The sequence below is a fragment of the Muscardinus avellanarius genome, assembly GCF_963383645.1.
Source record: "Muscardinus avellanarius genome assembly, chromosome: 18".
Taxonomy (NCBI): domain Eukaryota; kingdom Metazoa; phylum Chordata; class Mammalia; order Rodentia; family Gliridae; genus Muscardinus; species Muscardinus avellanarius.
Genome location: NC_137804.1, coordinates 8,224,159 through 8,245,836, shown reverse-complemented (window position 1 = coordinate 8,245,836; position 21,678 = coordinate 8,224,159). Strand labels below are relative to the sequence as shown.

At 54.1% G+C, this 21,678-nt stretch overlaps 1 protein-coding gene across 4 annotated transcripts in view; it reads left to right on the top strand.

Annotated features, from left to right (window-relative positions):
- Positions 1-21,380, top strand: part of KIF9 (kinesin family member 9) — a gene marked incomplete at both ends in the record, with an annotated part of 37,284 nt that extends 15,904 nt beyond the window's left edge. For 2 of the 4 annotated variants that reach the window (XM_080715658.1, XM_080715660.1), the window contains 16 exons: positions 1,614-1,697; positions 1,799-1,891; positions 3,069-3,216; positions 4,060-4,124; positions 6,527-6,604; positions 12,627-12,695; positions 13,092-13,196; positions 14,099-14,154; positions 14,669-14,759; positions 14,986-15,119; positions 16,805-16,999; positions 18,213-18,427; positions 19,329-19,505; positions 19,653-19,768; positions 20,085-20,189; positions 21,330-21,380. In XM_080715658.1, coding sequence (XP_080571784.1) covers positions 1,614-1,697; positions 1,799-1,891; positions 3,069-3,216; positions 4,060-4,124; positions 6,527-6,604; positions 12,627-12,695; positions 13,092-13,196; positions 14,099-14,154; positions 14,669-14,759; positions 14,986-15,119; positions 16,805-16,999; positions 18,213-18,427; positions 19,329-19,505; positions 19,653-19,768; positions 20,085-20,189; positions 21,330-21,380 — 1,782 coding nt within the window. The remainder of the gene's footprint in view (positions 1-1,613; positions 1,698-1,798; positions 1,892-3,068; positions 3,217-4,059; positions 4,125-6,526; positions 6,605-12,626; positions 12,696-13,091; positions 13,197-14,098; positions 14,155-14,668; positions 14,760-14,985; positions 15,120-16,804; positions 17,000-18,212; positions 18,428-19,328; positions 19,506-19,652; positions 19,769-20,084; positions 20,190-21,329) is intronic. The other 2 variants (XM_080715661.1, XM_080715659.1) reach the window with 1 other exon arrangement.
- Between the last annotated feature and the right edge of the window lie 298 nt (positions 21,381-21,678).

Genomic DNA, 21,678 nt, shown 5'->3' with positions numbered 1-21,678 from the left:
CTATCCTCCTGTCTCAATCTCCCAAGTATTGGGATTACAAGCATGTGCCACCATGCCTGGCTCTGATTTTTTATATCTTATTTGGAAACAGAGTCTCACTAGATTGCTGAGAGCCTTGCTAAATTGTCGAGGCTGGCTTTGAACCTGTGATACTTCTCTCTTAGCCTCTCAACAACTGGGATTACAAGTGTGCGCCATCACACCTGCCCGGTTCTTTAATTTTGTTTTGAAACAGTGTCTTGCTAGGTTGCTGAGAGTGTCACTACTTACTGTGGCTGGTTTTGAACCTGTGATTCTTCTATCTCAGCCTCCTAAGTTCTGGCATTACAGATATGTGCCAGCATCTCAGCTTCTCCCTGTCCCTGTCTCTGTCTCTTTCTTTCTCCTTTCTTTTGTTCTTTCTTTTCTGTAGTGGGGACTGAACCCAGGAGCATACTACATCCAAGCTATACCTCTAGACCTTTGCTTTTTTTTTTTTTTTCTGGTGGTCCTGGGGGTGGAACCCAGAGGCTTTCTACCTCCAGGCTATACTCCCAGACCTATTTATACTTTATTTGGAAACAGGGTCTCACTAAGTTGCTGAGAGCCTCACTAAGTAGCTGAGGCTGGCTTCGAACCTGTGCAATCCTCCTGTCTCAGCCTCCCAAGCGCGGGGATTACAAGCGTGTGCCACCACGCCCGGCTTCCAGACCTTTACTTTTTTAATTTAATTTAATTTTATTATTTATTTATTTATTTATTTATTGGTGGTACTGGGGGTGGAACCAAGGGTCTTTTCTACCTCTGGGCTATATTCCCAGACTTTTCTTTTCTTTTTTTTTTTTTTTTTTTGGTAGTACTGGGGCTCCTGGAAACCCTTCTACATCCGGGTTACACTCCCAGACCTATTTTTATATTTTTATTTGGAAACAGGGTCTCTTAAGTCAGCGCAGCTGGCTTTGAAACTGTGCGATCCTCCTGTCTCTGACTCCCAAGTGCAGGGATTACAAGCATGCGCCACCACGCCCGGCATTCCCAGACCTATTTTATACTTTATTTTGAAACAGGGTCTCAGCCTCCCAAGCACTCGGATTACAAGCATATGCCACCATGCCCAGCCTATTTTTTTTTAAAGAGTTCTCAAGCAGGGCATGGTAGTGCATGCTTGTAATCCCAGTATTTGGGAGGCTGAGACAGGAGGATCACGCAGGTTTGAAGCCAGCGTTAGCCACTTAATGAGGATCTCAGCAACTTAATGAGACCCTGTTTCCAAATAAAATATAAAAAATAGGTCTGGGAGTATAGCCTGGAGGTAGGAAGCCTCTGGATTCCATCCCCAGTACCACAAAAGAAAGAGGATCTCACTAAGTTGCCGAGGGTCTGGCTAAGTTGCTGAAGCTGTCCTCAAACCTGAGATCCTCCTGTCTCAGCCTCCCGAGTACTGGGATGACAGGTGCCCACGGTGCCCGGTTCACTGTCTCCCTCCCACCGGCCTACAGAAGAAGTCTCCTAGAAGGCCCCTCTGATGGCAGTAATATGAAGTCACTCGTGTAACTGTTGCTGCCATTGAAAAATGACCTATTTGTCTTGTTATTTTAAATTTTCAAAATGTACATATTTCCTTCCCTCTTCAGGGAGAGACCAACAGGATCATAGCCTCCCACACGATGAACAAAAGCTCGTCCAGGTCGCACTGTATTTTCACCATCTACGTGGAGGTAGGCGCCAGCTCCTCGTGGCCTGGGCAGGACAGTGGCAGGGACGCCTGGTCAGAAGCTCTTCCCTGTGACAGTCTGACCTCTGCTTGGACATTTCCTAGGCCCACTCCCGGACCCTATCGGAAGAAAAGTACATTACTTCCAAAATCAACCTGGTGGATCTGGCCGGCTCAGAGAGGCTGGGGAAGTCTGGGGTAAGTGAGGGCAGGTGGTCCCTTCTCAGGGAGTGGTCCTGCCTGCAGGGCGCCTGTACACAGGGACTGCGTGTTTGGAAGCACAGTCCTGAGCGGGGTGAGGTGGATGGAGCCTGTGAGCTTGCTGGAGGGACAAAGTCAGCACAAAGTAGAACCCCAGGTGAAACGGACAGTTCCTGTGCCACAGGATTTTCCTAAACATTGAATGAAAGGACGCCCCCTAAGTTCCTAGCCAGGTGCCGGGCTCTCTGTGAGTGCTGGGTGATTGCTCAGTGCTCCCAGAACGTCTCTCTGTGAACATGAGTGCTCTCGTGCCTCTCTGCACGTGTGTGTCACTTCAGGTAAAGATGAGTGTGTTAGTTGGGCGTGGTGGCGCATGTTTGTAATCCCAGCATTTGGGAGGCTGAGACCGGAGGATCGAGGTTTGCGGACAGCCTCAGCTACTTAGTGAGGGCCTCTGCAACTTAGTGAGACCCTGTTTTAAATGAAGAATAAAATATAGGGCAGGGGCTGGGCGTGGTGGCACACCCTTGTAATCCCCGCACTTGGGAGGCTGAGACAGGAGGATTGCACGGGTTTGAAGCCAGCCTCAGCTACTTAGTGAGGATCTTAGCAACTTAGTGAGACCTGTTTCCAAATAAAAAAACATAAAATAGGTCTGGGATTATAGCCTGGAGGTAGAAAGCCTTTGGGTTCCACCCCCAGTACCACCAAAAAAAAAAAAATAGGGAAGGGGGTGTAGCTCAGAGGTCAAATGCCCCTGGGTTCCATCCCCAGACCTGCAAAAAAAAAAAAAAAAAAAATGAGTATGTTAGTGCAGGGACATTCAGCTGAGCACTCCCTGGCATGTGTGGCGGGTGACAGCCCACAGGGTGACTGGCTCAGGGGTCTGTACAGGTATCCCCAGAATACATTTATATCAGCGTGCATCTCTGAGTGTTCATGTGAGTAGTCACGTAATGAACCTTCACGTGTGTGTTCTCTCAAGTGTTTCCATGAGTTGTAGTAGTACCATTGGTGCCCCGAGATGAAACACAGCCCCAGGACACTGAGGGCAGACCCCATCCTGGAAGCAGGCTCCAGCACACTGTAGCCTCACTCAAGCCTGGAGGGTGGCCACTCCCAGCGGGGCCACCTCCTCATTCCGTTTCCTCCAGAACTGTGCTTTGGTCTGTAGTCTGAGGGCCGAGTCCTGAAGGAGGCCACCTTCATCAACAAGTCGCTGTCCTTCCTGGAGCAGGCCATAATTGCCCTGGTGGACCAGAAGCGGGGCCACATCCCTTTCCGCCAGTGCAAGCTCACTCACGCCCTGAAGGACTCCTTAGGTGAGGGTGTAGTGGGCCCGCCTACGACCTCTGCCCAGGTCGTAGAACCACGGAACCCCAGGGCCAAAGGCTCCCCCAGCCATTTCACAGCAACCTCAACACAGCTCAAGAGGCAGAATCAAGTTCTCTGTGTCTGGGACGCATGCTGGTCCCTCCTCAGATCAGAACCTGAGCTTAAGCCGTCACCCCTGCAAGGAACGACTCTTTCCCTGTCCCTACATCAGCAGGCAGAATCTTCATGGCCTGGAGTCTTCCCATCCAGCCTCCCTTACCCTTGTAGCCTTGACAGAGTGGGGACTGTGTCCTGTCACAGTGTCCCCAGGCCTCTGTGCTGGGTCTGAGGCCCCGATGCTGGTGTCTGTTGGTGGGGTGACTCCACAGTCTCTCTGGCCCCTGCTCCCCGGCTCTTCTCAGATACACATGGCAGCCTCTCCCCCTCCCCTGCCTCCCAGCCTCACACAGGCTCGCGTGGCCCTCTGTCCCTGCTTAGTCAGCTAGGGCTGCTGAGACAGCACAGATGAGCTTCAACAGCTGGTGATCTTCTCACGGACCTGGGGGGTGGAAGGCCACAATCCAGGGCCAGCAGGTTCACAACCCACGAGGGCTGTCTTCCCGACTAGCAGATGGCCTCTGTGGCCACGTCCTCACATGGCGGCCACAGACCCCTTTAGCTCCCAGGGCCACCAGCCGGGGCTTCTGGAGGTGAGCCTTCGGGATTTAGGACTGCAGCACATGGATTTTGTGGGGACACACACATTCAGTGCATGCCAGAGCCCTGAGGAGTCTCTTGGCAGGAGCCCCACATGACTGGTGGCCCTTCCGTGTCCTGCTTTCTTTCTGCAGGGGGAAACTGCAACATGGTGCTGGTGACAAACATCTATGGGGAAGCCTCCCAGTTAGAAGAGACGGTGGGTAAAGAGGCTGCGTGGCCCAGTGGGCTCCATCAGTCCTTCTAACTGGGGCCAGGCGGAGGGCAGCCTGGCCAGCCGCGCCCCCGCACCAGGCTTGCCAAGGATGGGTGGCTGAGGGTGGCCCGCCAGGGTGCAGACCCCGCATGTGCTTCATGGAGGAGGGAGCGGGGAGGGGCCGGCCTGCAGGAGGACCAGGCAAGGAGCGGACCCAAAGTGGCTTTGGGGTCCGCAGCCTGCCTCCTGTGGTGCTGCGCCAGCAAGTGGGGACTCTGAGGACTGGATCACTCGCTCTCAATCGCACATGTTGAGACTGTGAGAGCACCCGTGGCTCTGCCCATGGCGCTAAGGCTGGTATGAGCAGATAGTAAGCACCTGCCCCGGGCACCGAGTGGGCAGGGAGCTGCTCTGTAGAGATCAGGTAAGTCCCACATGGCTTGGGTGGGCTTGAGTTCCCCACCCAGGAAGCAGAGAAGCCACAGCCCTCAGAGGCACAGGTGCTGGTGGCTTTCAGAGGTGGCCAGGGAGAAGGAGGAGACGTTCCCGAAGCTGGAGTGGGGGATATGGGTCGAATGGCGGGGTAGGGACTGGTGGGGTGAGCAGAGGTTCCTGGCAGAGCTAATGGTGAGACTGCAGGTGGGACCCATGCCAGGGACCTCTGGCTGCTGCAGGGTGCGCTCAGGATGGAGAGGAGGCCCGGTGGCCATGCTGGGCCCTGGCTGCAGGTGGTTGGAGCCATCTTAGGCATGAGTAAGGGAGGCTCTGGCCATCTGTGTGAGTCAGGAAGATGAGCCCCATGGCAGGATGCAGGTGGCCTGGGAGGGAGATGCTCATGGGACCAGAGGCAGCAGCAAGGGCCCCTCGAGTGACACAGGGCCTCTACACGGCCGGCCCCAGGCTGTGGCTCCTTCCTTCTGAAGCACCCCCCGCCTTAAACAAGGCAGGGTAGCAAAGCTGTCAGTAGTTTACCTCTCAAGTGTGGCTGCTTACGGGAGACTTCAGACACCTGGAGAATCACTTAGCTGAAACAGGTCATTTCCAGGGATGCTGTGGGGTGACACACACCTGCAGGGCACCCCCACTGTGTGCTTAGGGACTGGCTAGTGCCCCGGGGGGGGGGGAAGCTTCTCCTACACACCCAGTGCCCTGGGGATGGAGTGCGGAGCTCCCGCTGACGCCAGCCGCCTACGTCCCCCAAGGAAGGCTCCCGAGGTCTCTTGTTCTCATCTCCTAACAAAGCATAGCAGAGCCTCAAAAGGAGCCCCAAGAAACAGGCTTCCTGGCTGCTTGGTTAACAAAGGCGTCAGCAGCCGGGCGAGGTGGCGCACACTTGTGATCCCAGCATTCAGGAGGTTGAGACAGGAGGATCGTGGTTTGTGGCCAGCCTCAGCTACTTAGTGAGGCCCTTTGCAACTCAGTGAGACTTGGTTTCAAAATAAAGAATAAACAACAGGGCTGGGGGTGTAGCTCCGAGATAGAATGCCCCGTGGGTCCTGCAGGAAAAAAAAAAAAAAGAAAAAGAAAGGTGTCTGCCAAGCCCTGGCATGGGAACACATACCTGTACTCCCAGGATTTGGGAGTCTGAGAGAGGAGGATTTCAGGTTCAAGGAAAGCCTCAGCAAGTAGTGAGATCTCCAGCAACCTAGTGAGAACCTGCTTATTTTTCTTCCTTTCTTTCTTTCTTTCTTTCTTTCTTTCTTTCTTTCTTTCTTTCTTTCTTTCTTTTTTACAGTACTAGGAATGGAACCCAGGGGCATTCTTCCTCTGAGCTGCACCCCCGGCCCAATTTTTTATTTTGAAATAGTGTCTCACTGAGTTGCAAAGGGCCTCACTAAGTAGCTGAGACTGTCCACAAACTGAGATCCCCCTGTCTCAGCCTCCCAAATGCTGAGATTACAAGTGTGCGTCACCACGCCTGGCCTTTTTTTTTTTTTTTTTTTGTAAACAGGGTCTTACTAAGTCACTAAGGCTGTCCTCGAACCTGTCTTAGCCTCCCACGTACTAAGGTTACAGGTGTGTGGTACCACAATTGGCTTCATTTTTTATTTTGAAACAGGGTCTTGCTAAATTGCCAAGGAACTCACTAAGTCACTGAGGCTGGCCTTGAAAATAAAGAATAAAAAATAGGACAGGGGGTGTAGCTCAAAGGTTGAATGCCCCTGGGTTCCATCTTCAGACGGGCAAAAAAAAAAAAAAAAAAAATTTTTTTTTTTTGTGTGTGTGGTACTGGGGATGGAACCCAGAGCCTCTGCCACACTGCCCTGCATCCCCAGCCTCCTAGGCGCCCTCTGACCAGTCTCCCCCCAGGCAAGGTTGACACAGTGAAGAGCCAGGAGGGGCAGGCCAGCCTGTGGGGTCTGCTGGTGGGAATGCCCTCTGACCCTGCCTGTTCTACCTTTTAGTTGTCTTCCCTGCGGTTTGCCAGCAGGATGAAGCTGGTCACAACGGAGCCTGCCATCAACGAAAAGTACGATGCCGAGGTACTCAGTGGCCGCCTGTGGCGGGAAGGGGTGTGTGCACCAGCTGTGGGGCCGATACTGTGTGGGGTCTGGACTGAGGCAGGACTCAGCCAGAGGCACTATGCGGCCCTGGGTCAGTCCCTTTCCACTTGGAGACAGGCCAGGGTCCTGAGAGTCCCTGCAGATCTAAGGGCTGCCACAGAGGTGAAAGAGTCAGGCGGCCTTCCAGCAAGTTCGCAGGATGGGCCGCAGGAGATCTGGGCGCCCTGGGCTTCTCCACAAAGCTTCCCTAGAGCTGACCGCTCCAGCGTGAAATCAGGTGGACGGCTCTCAGAACTGCCTGGCCTGTCACTACAGAATCTTGTGCCTCCCAGCCAGAGCCATCCCTCCCTCAGGACTGCTCAGCATTGCCATTAGCAGAATGCAAATTAAAGCCCAGCCCTCAGACTACAAAAGGAAATTTTCTTTTCTTTTCTTTTTTTTAATTGGTGCATTGCAGTCATCCATCTTAAGATGGTAGAGGTATACACGCACACATCACTTATTTAGCCCTTCCTCATTTCACACCCCATTTCCCCCCCCCCAAAAAAAAATTTCTGATAATGCTGATCCCTAATGAGAATGTGAAGAATTGAACTGACCTCTATCTGGCCAGAGTGTTGCTGATGCAGCCATTTCAGGAAGCACTTGGCAACATCTAGTAAAGGAATGTCTGCTGATAATTTGTCTCATTAAGGTGCTTATGGATCACCAGGTGTGGTGGCGCACGCTTGTCATCCCAGCATTTGGGAGGCTGAGACAGGAGGATCTGGGTTCACAGCCAGCCTCAGCTACTTAGCAAGGCCCTGTACAACTCAGTGAGACCTTGTTTCAAAATAAAAAATAAAAAAAAGGTTGGGGGTGCAGCTTGGAGGTAGAATGCCCATGGGTTCCATCCCTACCCTAGTCCTGCCAAAAAAAAAAAAAAAAAAAAAAATAGTGTCCTATTCTGTTGCCGGGCGTGGTGGCGCATGCTTGTAATCCCCGCGCTTGGGAGGCTGAGACAGGAGGATCGCACAGTTTTGAACCCAGCCTCAGCTACTTAGTGAGGCTCTCAGCAACTTAGTGAGACCCTGTTTCCAAAAAAAAATAAAAAATAGGGCCGGGCATGGTGGTGCACGCTTATAATCCCAGCATTTGGGAGGCTGAGACCAGAGGATCGCGGTTCGCAGACAGCTCAGCTTCTTAGTGAGGCTCTCTGCAACTTAGTGAGACCGGTTTCAAAATAAAGAATAAAAATCAGGGCAGGGGGTGTAGCTCGGAGGTCAAATGCTCCTGGGTTCCATCCCCAGACCCGTAAAAATAATAATAATAAATAAATAAAAATAAAAGTAAAAAATAGGTATGGGAGTATAGCCCGGAGATAGAAAGCCTCTGGGTTCCACTCCCAGTACCACAAAAAAAAAAAAAAAAAAAAAGATGCTTATGGAACCATAGTTACTGGCGATAGGGGACAGGTGCGTGCCTAAGAACATCACAAACCAGCTAAACTTTCCAAATTCTTTTTTTTTTTTTTTTTTTTTTGGTACTGGGGATTGAACCCAGGTGCATTCTACCTCCAAGCTACACCCTCAGCCCCGTTTTTTGTTTGTTTGTTTGTGGTACTGGGGATGGAACCCAGGGCATTCTACCTCCAAGCTACACTTCCAGTCCTGTTTTTTATTCTTTATTTTGAAACAGGTCTCACTGAGTTGCAGAGGGCCTCACAAAGTAGCTGAGGCTGTCCTTGAACCGTGATCCTCCTGTCTCAGGAGGATCAAATGTGCCACCACTTCCGGCTTTATTTTTATTTTGAAACAGGCTCTCCTCCTGCCACAGCCTCCCAAGTACTGGGATTACAAATGTTCGATACCACACTTGGCTCTCCTTCAGGATTTAGAATCTAGAAAGTTTATCCAGGTGTGGCGGCTCAGACTACCTGAGCCTCAGGTCTTCTCTGTGAACACAGGTTAGACCATTGACCTCTGCTGAGGCTCAGGCCGCAGAGACAGCAGAGACAGTCCTAGAGTACCCCGCTCTACCCAGTCAAACACACCTGTGGGCAGCAGTGTGTCAGATAGGGAAGGGCCGAGCCGGAAGCAGCCCAGGAGCCGTTGCAGGACTGTGGCGGGGCTGAGCTACTGGTTCCCTCTGTGATGAGGACATGTGGGCACCAGGGAGCTGTGTAATTCCACACGGCTTCCAAGGCCTTGTCTACCCCCAACTGTGCTCTGATTTAATGAAGGAGAAGGACAGCCAGAAGCTGATCTGGGAGTCCCTTGTGCAAACCCTGTTTCTAGGCAGTGGGAGAGGCATCCAGAGGCACTAGGAGATTTCCAGCCATTAGGAGAAGTGGCTCCCAGCTCCCAGGGTGTGAGCTGGGCGTGCTGCCCGGGGAGGAGCTGGTCCCTTTCCCAAGAAGGGATCTAAGCCTGGCTTCCCATACCGAGCAGAATTGCTCATCTTGAGGCCCTGGCAGCTCAGCCTGCTCCTTAGCCAGGGCACGATGCAGCTCTTTTAGGTATGTATGTATGTATGTATGTATTGGTACTGGAAATTGAACCCAGGGGTATTTTTTGTGTGTATGTGGCAACAGAGGATTGAACCTAGAGACATTTTACCTCCGAGCTAAACCCTCAGCCCTATTTTATATCTTATTTGGAAACAAGATTTCACTAAGTTGAAGGGAGCCTCACTGAGTTGCTGAGGCTGTCCTTGAACCTGTGATCCTACTGTCTCAGCCTCCAAAGTACTGGGATTACAAGTGTGCACCACTAAGCCTGGCTCCCCCTCAATGCATCTTTTAAAGCTGCAGGAAGGACAGGAGGGGATGGCTGAGGCCGCCATGAGCCTTTCCCCTGGACTGCACATCTGGAGGAGACCTAGAGGGGCTTCCGAAAGGGATAAGCAAGGGCTTGACAACACAGGCCATCTAGCTGGCAAGGGCTAGAGTTTAGCAGCCTAAAGTCTTGAAATTTAGACCCCACAGGCTTTGTACACTAGTCCTGGATCCAGGGATTAGGGCTCCCTCTAGTGACCACTTTTGACAGTATACTCACTCATACAATACCTATAAAAGGTAAAAGACTTAGCAATTTTGCTTCGCTTTTTGGGGGGGAGTAGAACCCAGGGCATTCTACCTCCGAGCTACACCCCCAGCCCTATTTTTTATTCTTTATTTTGAAACAGGGTCTCGGTGAGTTGCAGAGGGCCTCACTAAGTAGCTGAGGCTGTTCACAAACACGATCCTCCTCCTGTCTAGCCTCCCAAGTACTGGGATTACAATCGTGCACCACCACACTTGGCTCTGCTTCTTTTGGGAGGAGGAATAATAAGGACTGAACCAGGGGCAGTCTACCTCTGAGCTATACCCCAGCCCTATTTTATTTTTATTTTACTTCTTTGCAATACTAGGGATGGAACTCAGGGGCATTCTACCTCCAAGCTACAGCCCCAGCCTATTTTTTATACTTTTATCTTTTGTGTGTGTGGTACTGGGGTTGGAACCCAGAGGCTTTCTACCTCCGGGCTATACTCCCAGCCCTATTTTTTATATTTTATTTGGAAACAGGGTCTCACTAAGTTGCTGAGAGCCTCACTAAGTAGCTGAGGCTGGCTTCCAATCTGCGCGATTCTCCTGTCTGAGCCTCCCAAGCACGGGATTACAAGTGTGCGCCACCACACCTGGGATCTATTTTTTATACTTTGTTTTATTTTTTATTTTAAATTTTTAAATTTTTTTTAATTTTTATTTTAATTTTAATTTTTTTTTTTTTTTTTTGCGGGTCTGGGGATGGAACCCAGGGGCATTTGACCTCTGAGCTACACCCTCTGCCCTATTTTTTATTCTTTATTTTGAAACCGGGTCTCACTGAGTTGCAGAGGGCCTCACTAAGTAGCTGAGGCTGTCCGCGAACCGCGATCCTCCAGGTCTCAGCCTCCCGAATGCTGGGATTACAAGCGTGTGCCACCACGCCCGGCTAATTTTTTTTATTTTTTTACAGTTCTGAAAATGGAACCCAGGGGCATTCTACTGAGCTATACCCCCTGCCCTATTTTTTAAATTCTATTTATTTATTTATTTATTTATTATTTTTTGGTGGTACAGGGGTTCCTGGAATCCCTTCTATCTCTACACTCCCAGACCTATTTTATACTTTTATTTGGAAACAGGGTCTCTTAAGCCAGTGAGGCTGGCTTCAAACCTGCATGATCCTCCTGTCTCCGCCTCCCAAGCGCGGGGATTACAACTGTGCGCCACCATGTCCGACTTTTATTCTTTATTTTAAAACAAGGTCTCACTAAGTTATGAAGGGCCTCACTAAGGGCAAACCATGATCCTGCGGTCTCAGCCTCCTGAATGTTGGGATTACCAGCATGTGCCACCATGCCCAGCTATACTTTATTTTAAAACAGAGTCTCACTGAGTTGTGGAGGGCCTAGGTAGTGGAGGCTGTCAGTGAACTGTGACCCTCTTGTTTCAACCTCCCATGTACTCAGATTACAAGCCCACGCCCGGCTAATTTTCTCACTTTTGAAACAGGGTCTCACTAAGCTGATGAACGTCTCACTTCTTGTTGTTTGCTGTGGTGCTGGGAATGGACCCAGGGGCATTCTACCTCTGAGCTACACCCCAGTCCCATTTTTAATTCTTTATTTTTTATTTTTTGGTGGTACTGGGGTTCCTGGAAGCCCTTCTACCTCCGGGCTACACTCCCAGACCTATTTTTACATTTTTATTTGGAAACAGGGTCTCCTAAGACAGCGAGGCTGGCTTCGAACCTGCGTGATCCTTCTATCTCTGCCTCCCAAGCGCGGGGATTACAAGCGTGTGCCACCACGTCCAGCAATTCTTTATTTTGAAACAGGGTCTCACTGAATTTTAGAGGCCCTCACCAAGTAGCTGAAGCTGCCCTTGAACCTGTGAATCTCCTGTCTCAGCCTCCCAAGAACTGGGATTACAAGTGTGAGCAACCATGCTCTGCTGAGAGTTTCACTTCTTGTTGAGGCTACCCTTGAACCTGCGATCCTCCTGTCTCAGCCTCCCAACTACTGGGATTACAGGCATGTGCCACTGTGACCCTGCCTGGCTGCAATTCCTGAGACGCGCCGCTTACCCAGCTACCTGAATCCATGGAGCGCTCCAGGACCCCACGCTCCTCCCCAGCTGGCGGGGTCTCCTTTTGTCTCCTGTTTTGGTTCTAGTTCCGCGCAGGACAGAAAACACAGGACCCTTGACTTTCTGACCCGGCTGATCTCACTTAGTGTAATATTTTCTGGTTTTATACATTTTCTGGAAAATGACACAATTTTGTTCTCCTTTATGCCTGAGTGAAATTCCATTGTGTGTATATAGCACTGTGTTTTTAAGTCCATTCCTCTATTGATGAACACCCAGGTTGGTTCCTCAATGTGGCTGTTGGGAATTTTGAATAAAGACTTTAAGGAGGTTTGGGAGCGAGTCGGGATTCATGTGGGAGGAAGTGTCCCCAGGTGGAGGAGACCGGCAGGTAGAGGCGAGTACCATTTGGTGGGAGTGGGGGGCAGTAAAATCGAGGCCATGAGGGCAGAGGTCACTGTTAGCCTACAGGTAGTTATAGGATACGCAGATACAGTACAAAGACATTCTGTGGCATCGTCTATAGCGACAGAACATCAGAGGTGCGTGCGTGATTATTACTGGGCATGGTGGCAGCCTCTAGGTTGGTGGAGAGGAGGAGGGGAAGGGCCCTTGGAGGGCGCCTAGGAGCCCAGAGCCCCGGCAACTGCTGCAGTGAAAGGGCCCTTACCCGGGACTGGGCTCCTCCCTCCTCAGTTTCCCCTTCTGGGAGGGGCAAAGCCAGGGGATGCTGAGGCCTCTCAGGCCCTAGCTCACCTGGGCAGGTGGGTGGGCAGGAAGGGCCCAGAAGCTCAAGTGTGGCCAGTGCATCCCAGGCCTGTCCACATGTCTGGGTGCAGCGGAGGGGCTGTGGGCTTGGCAGGGGAGAGGCAGGCAGCTCTGATGGCCTCTCTGTTTCCCTGTTAGCGGATGGTCAAGAACCTGGAGAAGGAGCTGGTGCTGCTCAAGCAGGAGCTGGCCATCCATGACAGCCTGGTAGGGCCAGGGGGCAGGGGGCATGTGTTAAGGCTGGGGAGAGACACCGGGAGGTGGGAAGGGCCACAGAGAAGGGTGGGCAGGGTTCTCCAATGTCCTGACTGGCTGATGGTCGTGGTCCTGAGGGTCTTCAGGGCAGCACCAGCAACCCACCTTGGGGGTCTGCACTGACTCAGCCAGCCCAGCCTTTCGGACTAGAGTGACTGGCCTCCCCTCCAGAGGCCTTTCCTTCCCTCCCCAACCTGCCGTCCCTCTGACCAGCCCCTGCCAGGGCCAGGCGTTGAGGCTAATGGCCAGCGAGGGCTCTAGGGGCTGTGCCCAGGCTTTTCTTGATCTCAGAGGGGCCTTGGCGCCCTGCTTGGGCTCTGTCTACGGTGCTCTTCACCCTCCCTCAAGGCCAACCGCACCCTCGTGACCTACGAACCCATGGATGAAGTCCAGATCGCAGAGATCAACTCCCAGGTGCGGAGGTACCTGGAGGGAACGCTGGACGAGATTGACGTAAGGAGCCCCTCCGAGGACGGTGTGCCCGGTGTGAGGCTCACAGTCTCGCGCTAAGTGGTGGGATGGCATCAGGGCTCCTGCCCACCATAGCCCCAGCTGGGCTGCGGAGCAGCCACGTGCAGGAGGTGGCCTGTTTCGGGCACGAGCAGGCCGGAGCCAGGCTGCCTCCTCAGGAGCTTAGTGACAGGCCTGGTACTTCAGCAACCCCATCCAGCACAGAGGGAGGCGAGCTGCTGCCCTCGAGTGCCAGCCGGCCTGAGAATGAAACATAAGGGGCGGTGGTCAGGCTGGCCTGCCACAGGGATACCCAGGAGGGCCTTTGTTGGAGTGGGACAAGGTGGGGAGATCACAGTCCCACGAGGAAGAGCCCTGGGGGAAAGCACCTCCCTTCACCAGAAGCCGCGGGGGCCACCCGCTCCGAACAGCTAGAGGCAGGCCAGGCTGCTGAGGGGGCTTTGCGGCTTCCCCATCAGGGGTCCTCACACTTGCCCTGGGTCTGGGGCGATGCTGGTGAGCCATGGGCCCAAAGGGAGGCCACGGACCCTTCTCCAGCCCTGAGGTATGTGTCTGTGCCTGCAAAGAAGGATCTGTGCATGGGTTCCATCAAAGACAGCAGGCTGACCTCCTGGAAACAGGAGGGAGTCCACTGAGTGCATTTTGCTGAAAGTTCTTTCTTAGAAAGTGTTGCTAAGCACCAGAGTTCCCCACTTAGATTCCATGGCGATCTCACCTAGGGAAAGTGGTTGTGACCGCTCTAGCCAACACTGACTCTGGCTGTCTATCAGGAGTTTCTCTGCTCTTGGTCAGGCCTTGACGGCCACCTGCCTGAGACAGCAAGGCCCTGGAGACAGCCTAGCCTCTGGGCACCAGGCTCTACCGTGGCCTTGCTCTCCCTCCAGATCATCAACCTCAGACAGATCCAGGAGGTGTTCAACCAGTTCCGGGTGGTTCTGAGGTGAGGGATGCTTGTCCCCCTCCCATTCCTGGCTCAGGCTTTCCCCGTAGTCTGCCTACAGGCCTGGGTGGGGTTACCTGGACAGGAAATCTGTAGTGTGCCAGTCCTGAAGGTGTCCAGAGTGGGGCTCCGACCTCAGGAGGCCTCCCTGGCTCGTCTGGGCTCATGCAGGCTGGTGCACTGAGTGGGTCACAGCATTCTGAGCAGCCTGTTGGGGACAGAACCTAGGTGGGAGTGGCCCAGCCAAGCTCCGGGCCTGTACTGGGTGTCACCTGGGTGTCACCGTGGAGCGATGGACCTGGCATAGGGTGGCCCCTGCGGGCTGGGGGCTGGGCAGTGTCACCCAGGTGGGGGGCTCTTTGTCCGCTTTGCCTCCTGGCTCATGATAATTGGGGTTGTCCTGTCTGTCGCAAGGGGCTGCACCCAAAGGGCTCCTCAGGCCAGTACCCATTCCCACGGGAGCTGGTGCAGCAGGACCCCTGGTGCAAGGTTTTCTCTCGCTGCCCCTCCCAAGCCAACAGGAACAGGAAGTGGAGTTGGCCTTGCGCAGGAAGTACACTCTCATAGACAAGAATGACTTTGCAGCCATCTCTGCAGTCCAGAAGGTGAGCACGGCTGCCCCTTGCTAACAGAACTCAGCTCAGATTTTCCATCCATGATGACCCAGGGCAAGGGGCACCCAAGACAGGACGGCCAGGGAGGGCTCTGCCAAGCACAGCCTAAGCTGGCATCGGCAGCAGCCAGATCATGGTGCATGGGGTGCACATGTCCACCCAGAGCCTCGGACCATGTCCTTCCCCTAGCCCACGACCTTCGCTACCCTCTCTCCAGGCAGGGCTGGTGGATGTTGATGGCCACCTGGTAGGTGAGCCCGACGGGCAGGGCTTTGGGCTGGGGGTTGCCCCTTTCGCCACCAAACCTGGGAAGAAAGCCAAGACCAAAAGGACATTCAAAGACCAGCTCAGGTGAGTGAGCCCCACCTGCCTGTCTGCTCGCCTGGCCTCCTGGGGTGGAAGGATGGCCCGGGGTCTCAGTGGACACTCCCTGGCCAGCCTGTGGGCTCAGGTACGCTGGCTTGGAATCAGCCATCACCAGGTGTCACCTCATCCTCGTAGCAGCCCGTGAGGTGGGTGTCACCGGTGAGGGGCTGTGGGGGAGCTCGCTGCTCAAGGTCACACGGAGGCACTCAGGTGGCAGCTGAGGGTCCTTCCACAGTGACACTCGGGTCACCTGAGTCCCCGGCATGTGTGCACAAGGGGGAAGCTTATGGGCCCACTTGAGCCCCAGGCTGCGTGCAATGCCGGTGGGCAGGATGTCAGCTCCCAGCTGAGGCTGGGCCCACTTTCCCCTGTATCTCACGCCAGGGGCACGAGACCCAACCTGTGCCTCAGTTTCCCCTCCCTACAATGCTAATGCCATCAGGGTGAGGTGAGCGTGAGTGGCATCTCTGCACAGGGCCAGTGCCACACGCAGGGTGGGTGCCGGGCAGTAGAGGACGCTCATGCTCGGCCTCTGTGCCTTCTCAGGGAGGCGCAGCCACGCCCTCTTGTTTAGGATCAGGGCTGGTCCCCTGGGCCACATGTGTGCAGAAGAAAGGAGAAAGTAAGGGCGTGGTGGCCACACCTGTAATCCCTGCACTCGGGAGGCTGAGACTGGAGGATCTGGGTTTGTGGCCAGCCTCAGCTACTTTAGTGAGGCCCTCTGCAACTTAGTGACACCCTGTTTCAAAATAAAGAATAAAAGATCAGGCTGGGGGTGTAGCTTGGAGGTAGAGTACCCCTGGATGGAGAAAGCGGAGGGAAGGGGAACGGAAGACACTGAAGACCCGTGCTGCGGGGACCAGCTACTCTGCTGGGAGTGGGGGTGGGACTGGCGCGAGTCCCAACGCATCATGGCCCAGAGACCTGGCCTGGCAGAGCGATGTCTGTCCTTCCCAGGGGTTCCTGTGCGAGGAACGGGGCCCTCCGTGCCAAGAGGCTCTGAGAGCCCACAGCCGGCCCCAAGGCTGTGCACTCTCAAGCCACACAGACTGTCAGTTGTCAGCTTCTGTCCCATGACAAACCACAGGGAAGTGGGAAAGCCTGTGTCTTCTGTGCGCTGTGGTGAGGTGGGGCTATGCGCAGGGAATGCAAGTGACACCAGCCAGAGAGTGAGACCAGAGAGGGGAGGGGCCAGGGACAAACCAGCTCTAAGGGAGTGCGCTGCTCCAGCCAGGCCCAGCTCCCCGCTGCAGCACCTCTCAGCTACCCATTAAGCTGAACCATCATAGATACGTCCACTAAGGAGTCAGAGCCCCCAGGGCCCAGTGTCCTCCCAAGGCCCCAGCTCTGAGACCCAGCCTCAGCAGGTGAGCCCTGGGGCAAGCAGCAAGCAGCGTGCTCCTTCCTCTTATCGGCTCTGGCTGGGACTGCCCTTGTTCTGATGAAGGGAGAGAAAGGCTCTTCTTCCCGGTCTACATGGCTGAGGGTCACTCGCTGTCCCAGGAGCACAATCAGGACAGGAGCTGGCAGTGCTGGGGGCTTGCCTGGCAGTGCAGCCCCTGGAGTCCATCCCCAGCCAAGAGCTGAGCTGAGCGGGCGCCAGTTAACTCCAGGTCTGCGGTGCTCTGCTGCCCACAACTGAGCCTCGGCTTCCCCGCTTCTTCCTCCAGCTCCTCAGCAAGAAAGGAAGGTGCCAGCAGCCCTGTGAGCGGCAAGGACCTGGATCTGGCCTCCATCTCCAAGACCCAGCTGGCCCCATCTTCCAAGGATGGCGATGGCAAAGACATGCTCTCCCGAGACCGGGAAACCTCCAGCATTGAGCCCCTTCCCTCCGACTCCCCCAAGGAAGAATTGCGCCCACCCAGGTAACCACCTGAAGATAGCTCCACACGAGGCCACCCCAAACCAGCCTGACCTTCAGTACAAAGAGTGCCTGCAGCTGGCCAGGCATGGAGGTGCATGCCTGTAATCCCAGCACTTAGAAGGCCCATACAAAGCCCGGAGTGGTGGTGAAAGCTTGTAATCCTAGCATTCAGGAGACTGAGACTGGAGGATCACGGTTCGCAGACAGCCTCAGCTACTTAGTGAGGCCCTCTGCAACTTAGTGAGACCCTGTTTCAAAATAAAGAATAAAAAGTAGGGCAGGGGGTGTAGCTTGGAGGTCAAATGCTCCTGGGTTCCATCCCCAGATCCACACACACACACACACAAAAAGAAGGCCCATACAGTAGGATCACAGGTTCAAGGCCAGCTTCAGCAACTTAGCAAGACCCTGTTTCAAAATAAAAAACAAGCCAGGTGGGTGGTGCATGCTTGTAATACCAGTACTTGGGGTGTCTGAGACAGGAGGATCTCAGGTTTATAGCCAGCCTCAGCTACTTAGTGAGGTCCCCTACAACTTAGTGAGACCTTTTTTCAAAATAAAGAATCAAAAAATAGGGCTAGGAGTGTAATAACTCAGAGGTAGAATGCCCCTAGGTTCACTTCCCAGTGCCACACAAAATAAATGAATAAATAAATAAATAAAGTGCTTGGGGGTGTGGTTTGAAAGTAGAATGCCCCTAGGTTAAATTGCCAGTGCCAAATAAGTAAATAATAAAAATATACTAAAGCCAGAAGGAGACACAACAAAGTACAGTTGCCTAGAGGTAGTGTGTTTTGCCTTGTTTCTTGTGTGTGTGTGTGTGTGTATGTGTGTGTGGTTCTGGAGATGGAACCCAGGGGTTTTCTACCTCTGTGTTACACTCCTAGACCTATTTTATTTTTTATTTAGAAGCAAAGACTTACTCAGTTGCAGAGGCTGGCTGTGAACCGGGTCCTCCTGTCTCAGCCTCTCGGTGAACACCACAACCCCTGGCTTATTTCCTGTTCCACACCCTTGCTCTCCTTGTCTTCTGCATGGGCATCCTTGTATGAAGGCTGAGTCAAACAGAGCCCAGTCCAGCTCGGCTCTGGGGTGGACGGTGCCCAGCACCTCTGCCCTGCCCACGAAAGCCACAGGAAAGAGAGCTGAAGGCCAGGCGTCTGAGGCAGCCCTCACCCTGTGTTTTTCTTCTCGGACTCCTGTTCTGTCCCCAGACCCAGTACCCCACCCTCCAAGCCTGTGGCCTTCGAGGAGTTTAAGAATGAGCGAGGCAGCGAGATCAACCGCATCTTCAAGGAAAACAAGTCCATCTTGAACGAGCGGAGAAAAAGGGCCAGCGAGACCACACAGCGCATCAATGTCATCAAGCGGGAGATTGACATGACCAAGGAGGCGCTGAGTCTCCAGAAGTCACTGCGGGAGAAGCAAGGTGACCTGCAGGGAGAGGCCAGGGAGCTCTCCTGTGCTGGGGGCAGCTGAGGGTGGGCGGACAGAGCCCGGGAAGCACCAGGTGCAGCCTCACCCCGGCTCCTGTCACTGGGCTCTGGGGCCTGGTCAGGCAGCCTCTGTCTGTGTCACCAGGACTGCGTTATCTCAGACCTCTATGCTGCCCCCCCCCACCCCCGGTACGTGCTCCTCTCAGTGGAGAACTGCTCCTTGGTCTACAGGCCTGGGTCCAGCTGGTAGGGTTGGGATGAGGGTGATGGCAGGAACTGTGAAAAGTGGAGGAGGGAGCTGAGCACGGCGGCTGAGACAGGAGGATTGTAGGTTTGAAAACAGCCTCAGCAGGTAGTGAGACTCATATCAACCTAGTTGAGACCCTGTTTCTAAATAAAAATTAAGCTGGGCATGGTGGTACATGCTTGTAATCCCAGCATCTGGAAGGCTGAGACAGGAGAATCCAGGTTCACAGAAAGCTTCAGCTACTTAGTGAGGCCCTTTGCTGCTCAGTGAGACCCTGTTTAAAAATAAAGAATAAAAAATAGGGCAGGGGGTGTAGCTTGGAGGTCGAATGCCCCTGGGTTCCACCCCCAAACCTGCAAAAAAAAAAAAATAGATAAAAATAAATATAAATAAATAAATAAAAGCAGTAAAAAGGTGCTGGGGGTGTAGCTCAGAGATAGAACACCCCTGGGTTAAGTCCCCAGTACTCCCCCCAAAAATATGCACAGCACAGGGTCTCTGCCCTCCCTCCCTCCCAGGGGTGTGGCTGTTCTGACCTCTTATGCTGTGTGCTCCTCCTTGCCAGGCCCAGCCCGCCTGGGCCTCCCTCACCCATGATTTCAGTACTGCGCCCTCTTTCTGGAATGCCCTCCTCCCCTACCCTGCAGGTGAGTATGAGAACAAGGGGCTGATGATCATCGACGAGGAGGAATTCCTGCTGATCCTGAAGCTCAAAGACCTCAAGAAGCAGTACCGCAGCGAGTACCAGGACCTGCGCGACCTCAGGGCTGAGATCCAGTACTGCCAGCGCCTGGTGGACCAGTGCCGCCACCGCCTGCTCATGGGTGCGCACAGGCCTGGAAGCAGGCTGCTGCAGGGCCTGGATGGGAGATGAGGACTGGGAGACCCTGGGCAGGAGGTGGCAGGTGGCTGCAGGCACTTTTGTCTGCTCCTGGGCCCCTCACACCTGGCCTGTCCTCGTCTCCTTGCAGAATTTGACATCTGGTACAACGAGTCCTTTGTCATCCCCGAGGACATGCAGGTGGCACTGAGGCTGGGTGGCAGCATCCGGCCAGGCATGGTGCCCATCAGCAGGATTGTGTCTCTGGTGAGCACAGGAGGGGCGGGGTGGGGCAGGGTGGGGCCCCTGCTCCTGCTCTGGCCATGTGGGCTGCTGCAGCCTCTTCCTTGGCCAGCCTGGAGGCAGACACAGGGATGGGGACAGAAGAAACGTCACTCAAGAACCGGGCGTGGTGGCACACACTTATAATCCCAGCATTCGGGAGGCTGAGACAGGAAGGTCACAGGGTCTGCTGATCGACAGGGCTGTAGGGCGGGGAGATGCCCTGGGTGGGCTTGCCAGGGTGGGGTCCTGGATGTACCAGGCTGAAAGGACTGTGCTGTCTGTGCTGGGCCTCACCCAGGGAGAAGATGACCAGGACAAGTTCAGCCAGCTTCAGCACACGGTGCTGCCTGAGGGGCCTGATTCCATCTCCTTCTACAATGCCAAAGTCAAGACAGAACAGAAGGTAACAGGGAGCCATGCCTCAGGGAGGGACCTCACAGGACTTTCAGAATCTCACTCCGTGCTTGAGAGAGGCAGGCAGAAACGGGCCAGCCCAGGGGGTCCATTGCCCAGTCAGGGTATCCTCTGCCTGTTCTGGACAGGAATGGGGTGGGACCATCGAAGAGTCATGCTGAGGACAAGGCCCAGGAAGCCCTGAGGTCGCTGCCTGTCTAGGGCAGGGGACAGAGGCCATATTCAGCCATCTAAGGCAGAGAGAGATGGGGTGTCAGCCGCATGTCTGGCCTGTGGTCCTGCTGCCTGGCAGGCTGGGCTGGGTCTGCACTGTGTCCAGAGGAGGGCATGCTATAGGGAGAGGTGTGTGTGGGCTGCCCAGGGAAGCTCCTTCCTTAAAAGATGTCCTCATAGCTTGGCGTGGGGGCACATTCTTGTAATCCCCGCGCTTGGAAGGCTGAGATAGGAGGATCGCGCAGGTTTGAAGCCAGCCTCTGCTACTTAGTGAGGCTCTCAGCAACTTATTGAGACTCTGTTTCCAAATAAAATATAAAAATATAGGTCTGGGAGTATAGTGTGGAGTATAGCCCTGGGTTCCACCCCCCAGTACCAAAAACAAAACAACAACAAAAAAATGATGTTTCATAAACCATCAGCAAGCACCCCAGGACCTATAGCGCTCTGGGCTGTCTTGAGCCCTGTGGCGACTTGGGGCTCACTCTGTACTCCAAGCTAGCCAGGCTGTCAGCACCTTCCCACCCTGCCTTGAGGGTAGCTCGCTGTAGCCCACCTGCCCTGAGGGATAGCTGTGGTGCCTCAGCTGAGGGCGTGGGAGGGGTCCTGACTCCTCAGGTGAACCCTCTCTTTCCTTTGGAACCCATTCCCTGCCAGATGCTTTTACATCAGTCCTTGAGACGGGGTGCTCCTTCTAAGCACAGACTACTCCCATGCCACGGTCCACACCTTCTATAGGATGAAAAAATGCCAACCCTTGAGTGTGGCATCGTCCCTCACACAATTGGCGAGAGGGACTTTGTCCAAACCCGTGATGCTGCGGGAAGGGAACTGCAGCGCCTAAGAGACATGCTCTGAGCCCGCTGCCTCCGTACCTCCTGCTCACTTGCTGCTTTCCCTTCTTTTCTTTGTCTAGCACAATTACTTGAAAGCCATGATGGGCCTCCAGCACGCACTTAGAAAATAGCCTCCTCCCCAGTACCTGGTGGGTCCACCCTGCTCCAGCACAGCCTCAGCCGCTAAGCCACCTGCCCAGAGCTCCGGCAGTACTGCTCCAAGCTGCCACCCAGCCCAGAGGACACAGAGGCCTGCCTGCCAGGACGAGGGTCCTGCAAAGGACGCCCTCCCGCCTCCACAGAGCCCTTTGCTTTTAACTCACTGTTGTGTGCGCAGGGACCAGATAAAGCCACTTCCTACTTGGGATGCCTAGTGCTCCTCTGAGACCTTTATTTCCTGTCTGAAGCGCCCCTCCCTGTGTGCAGGTC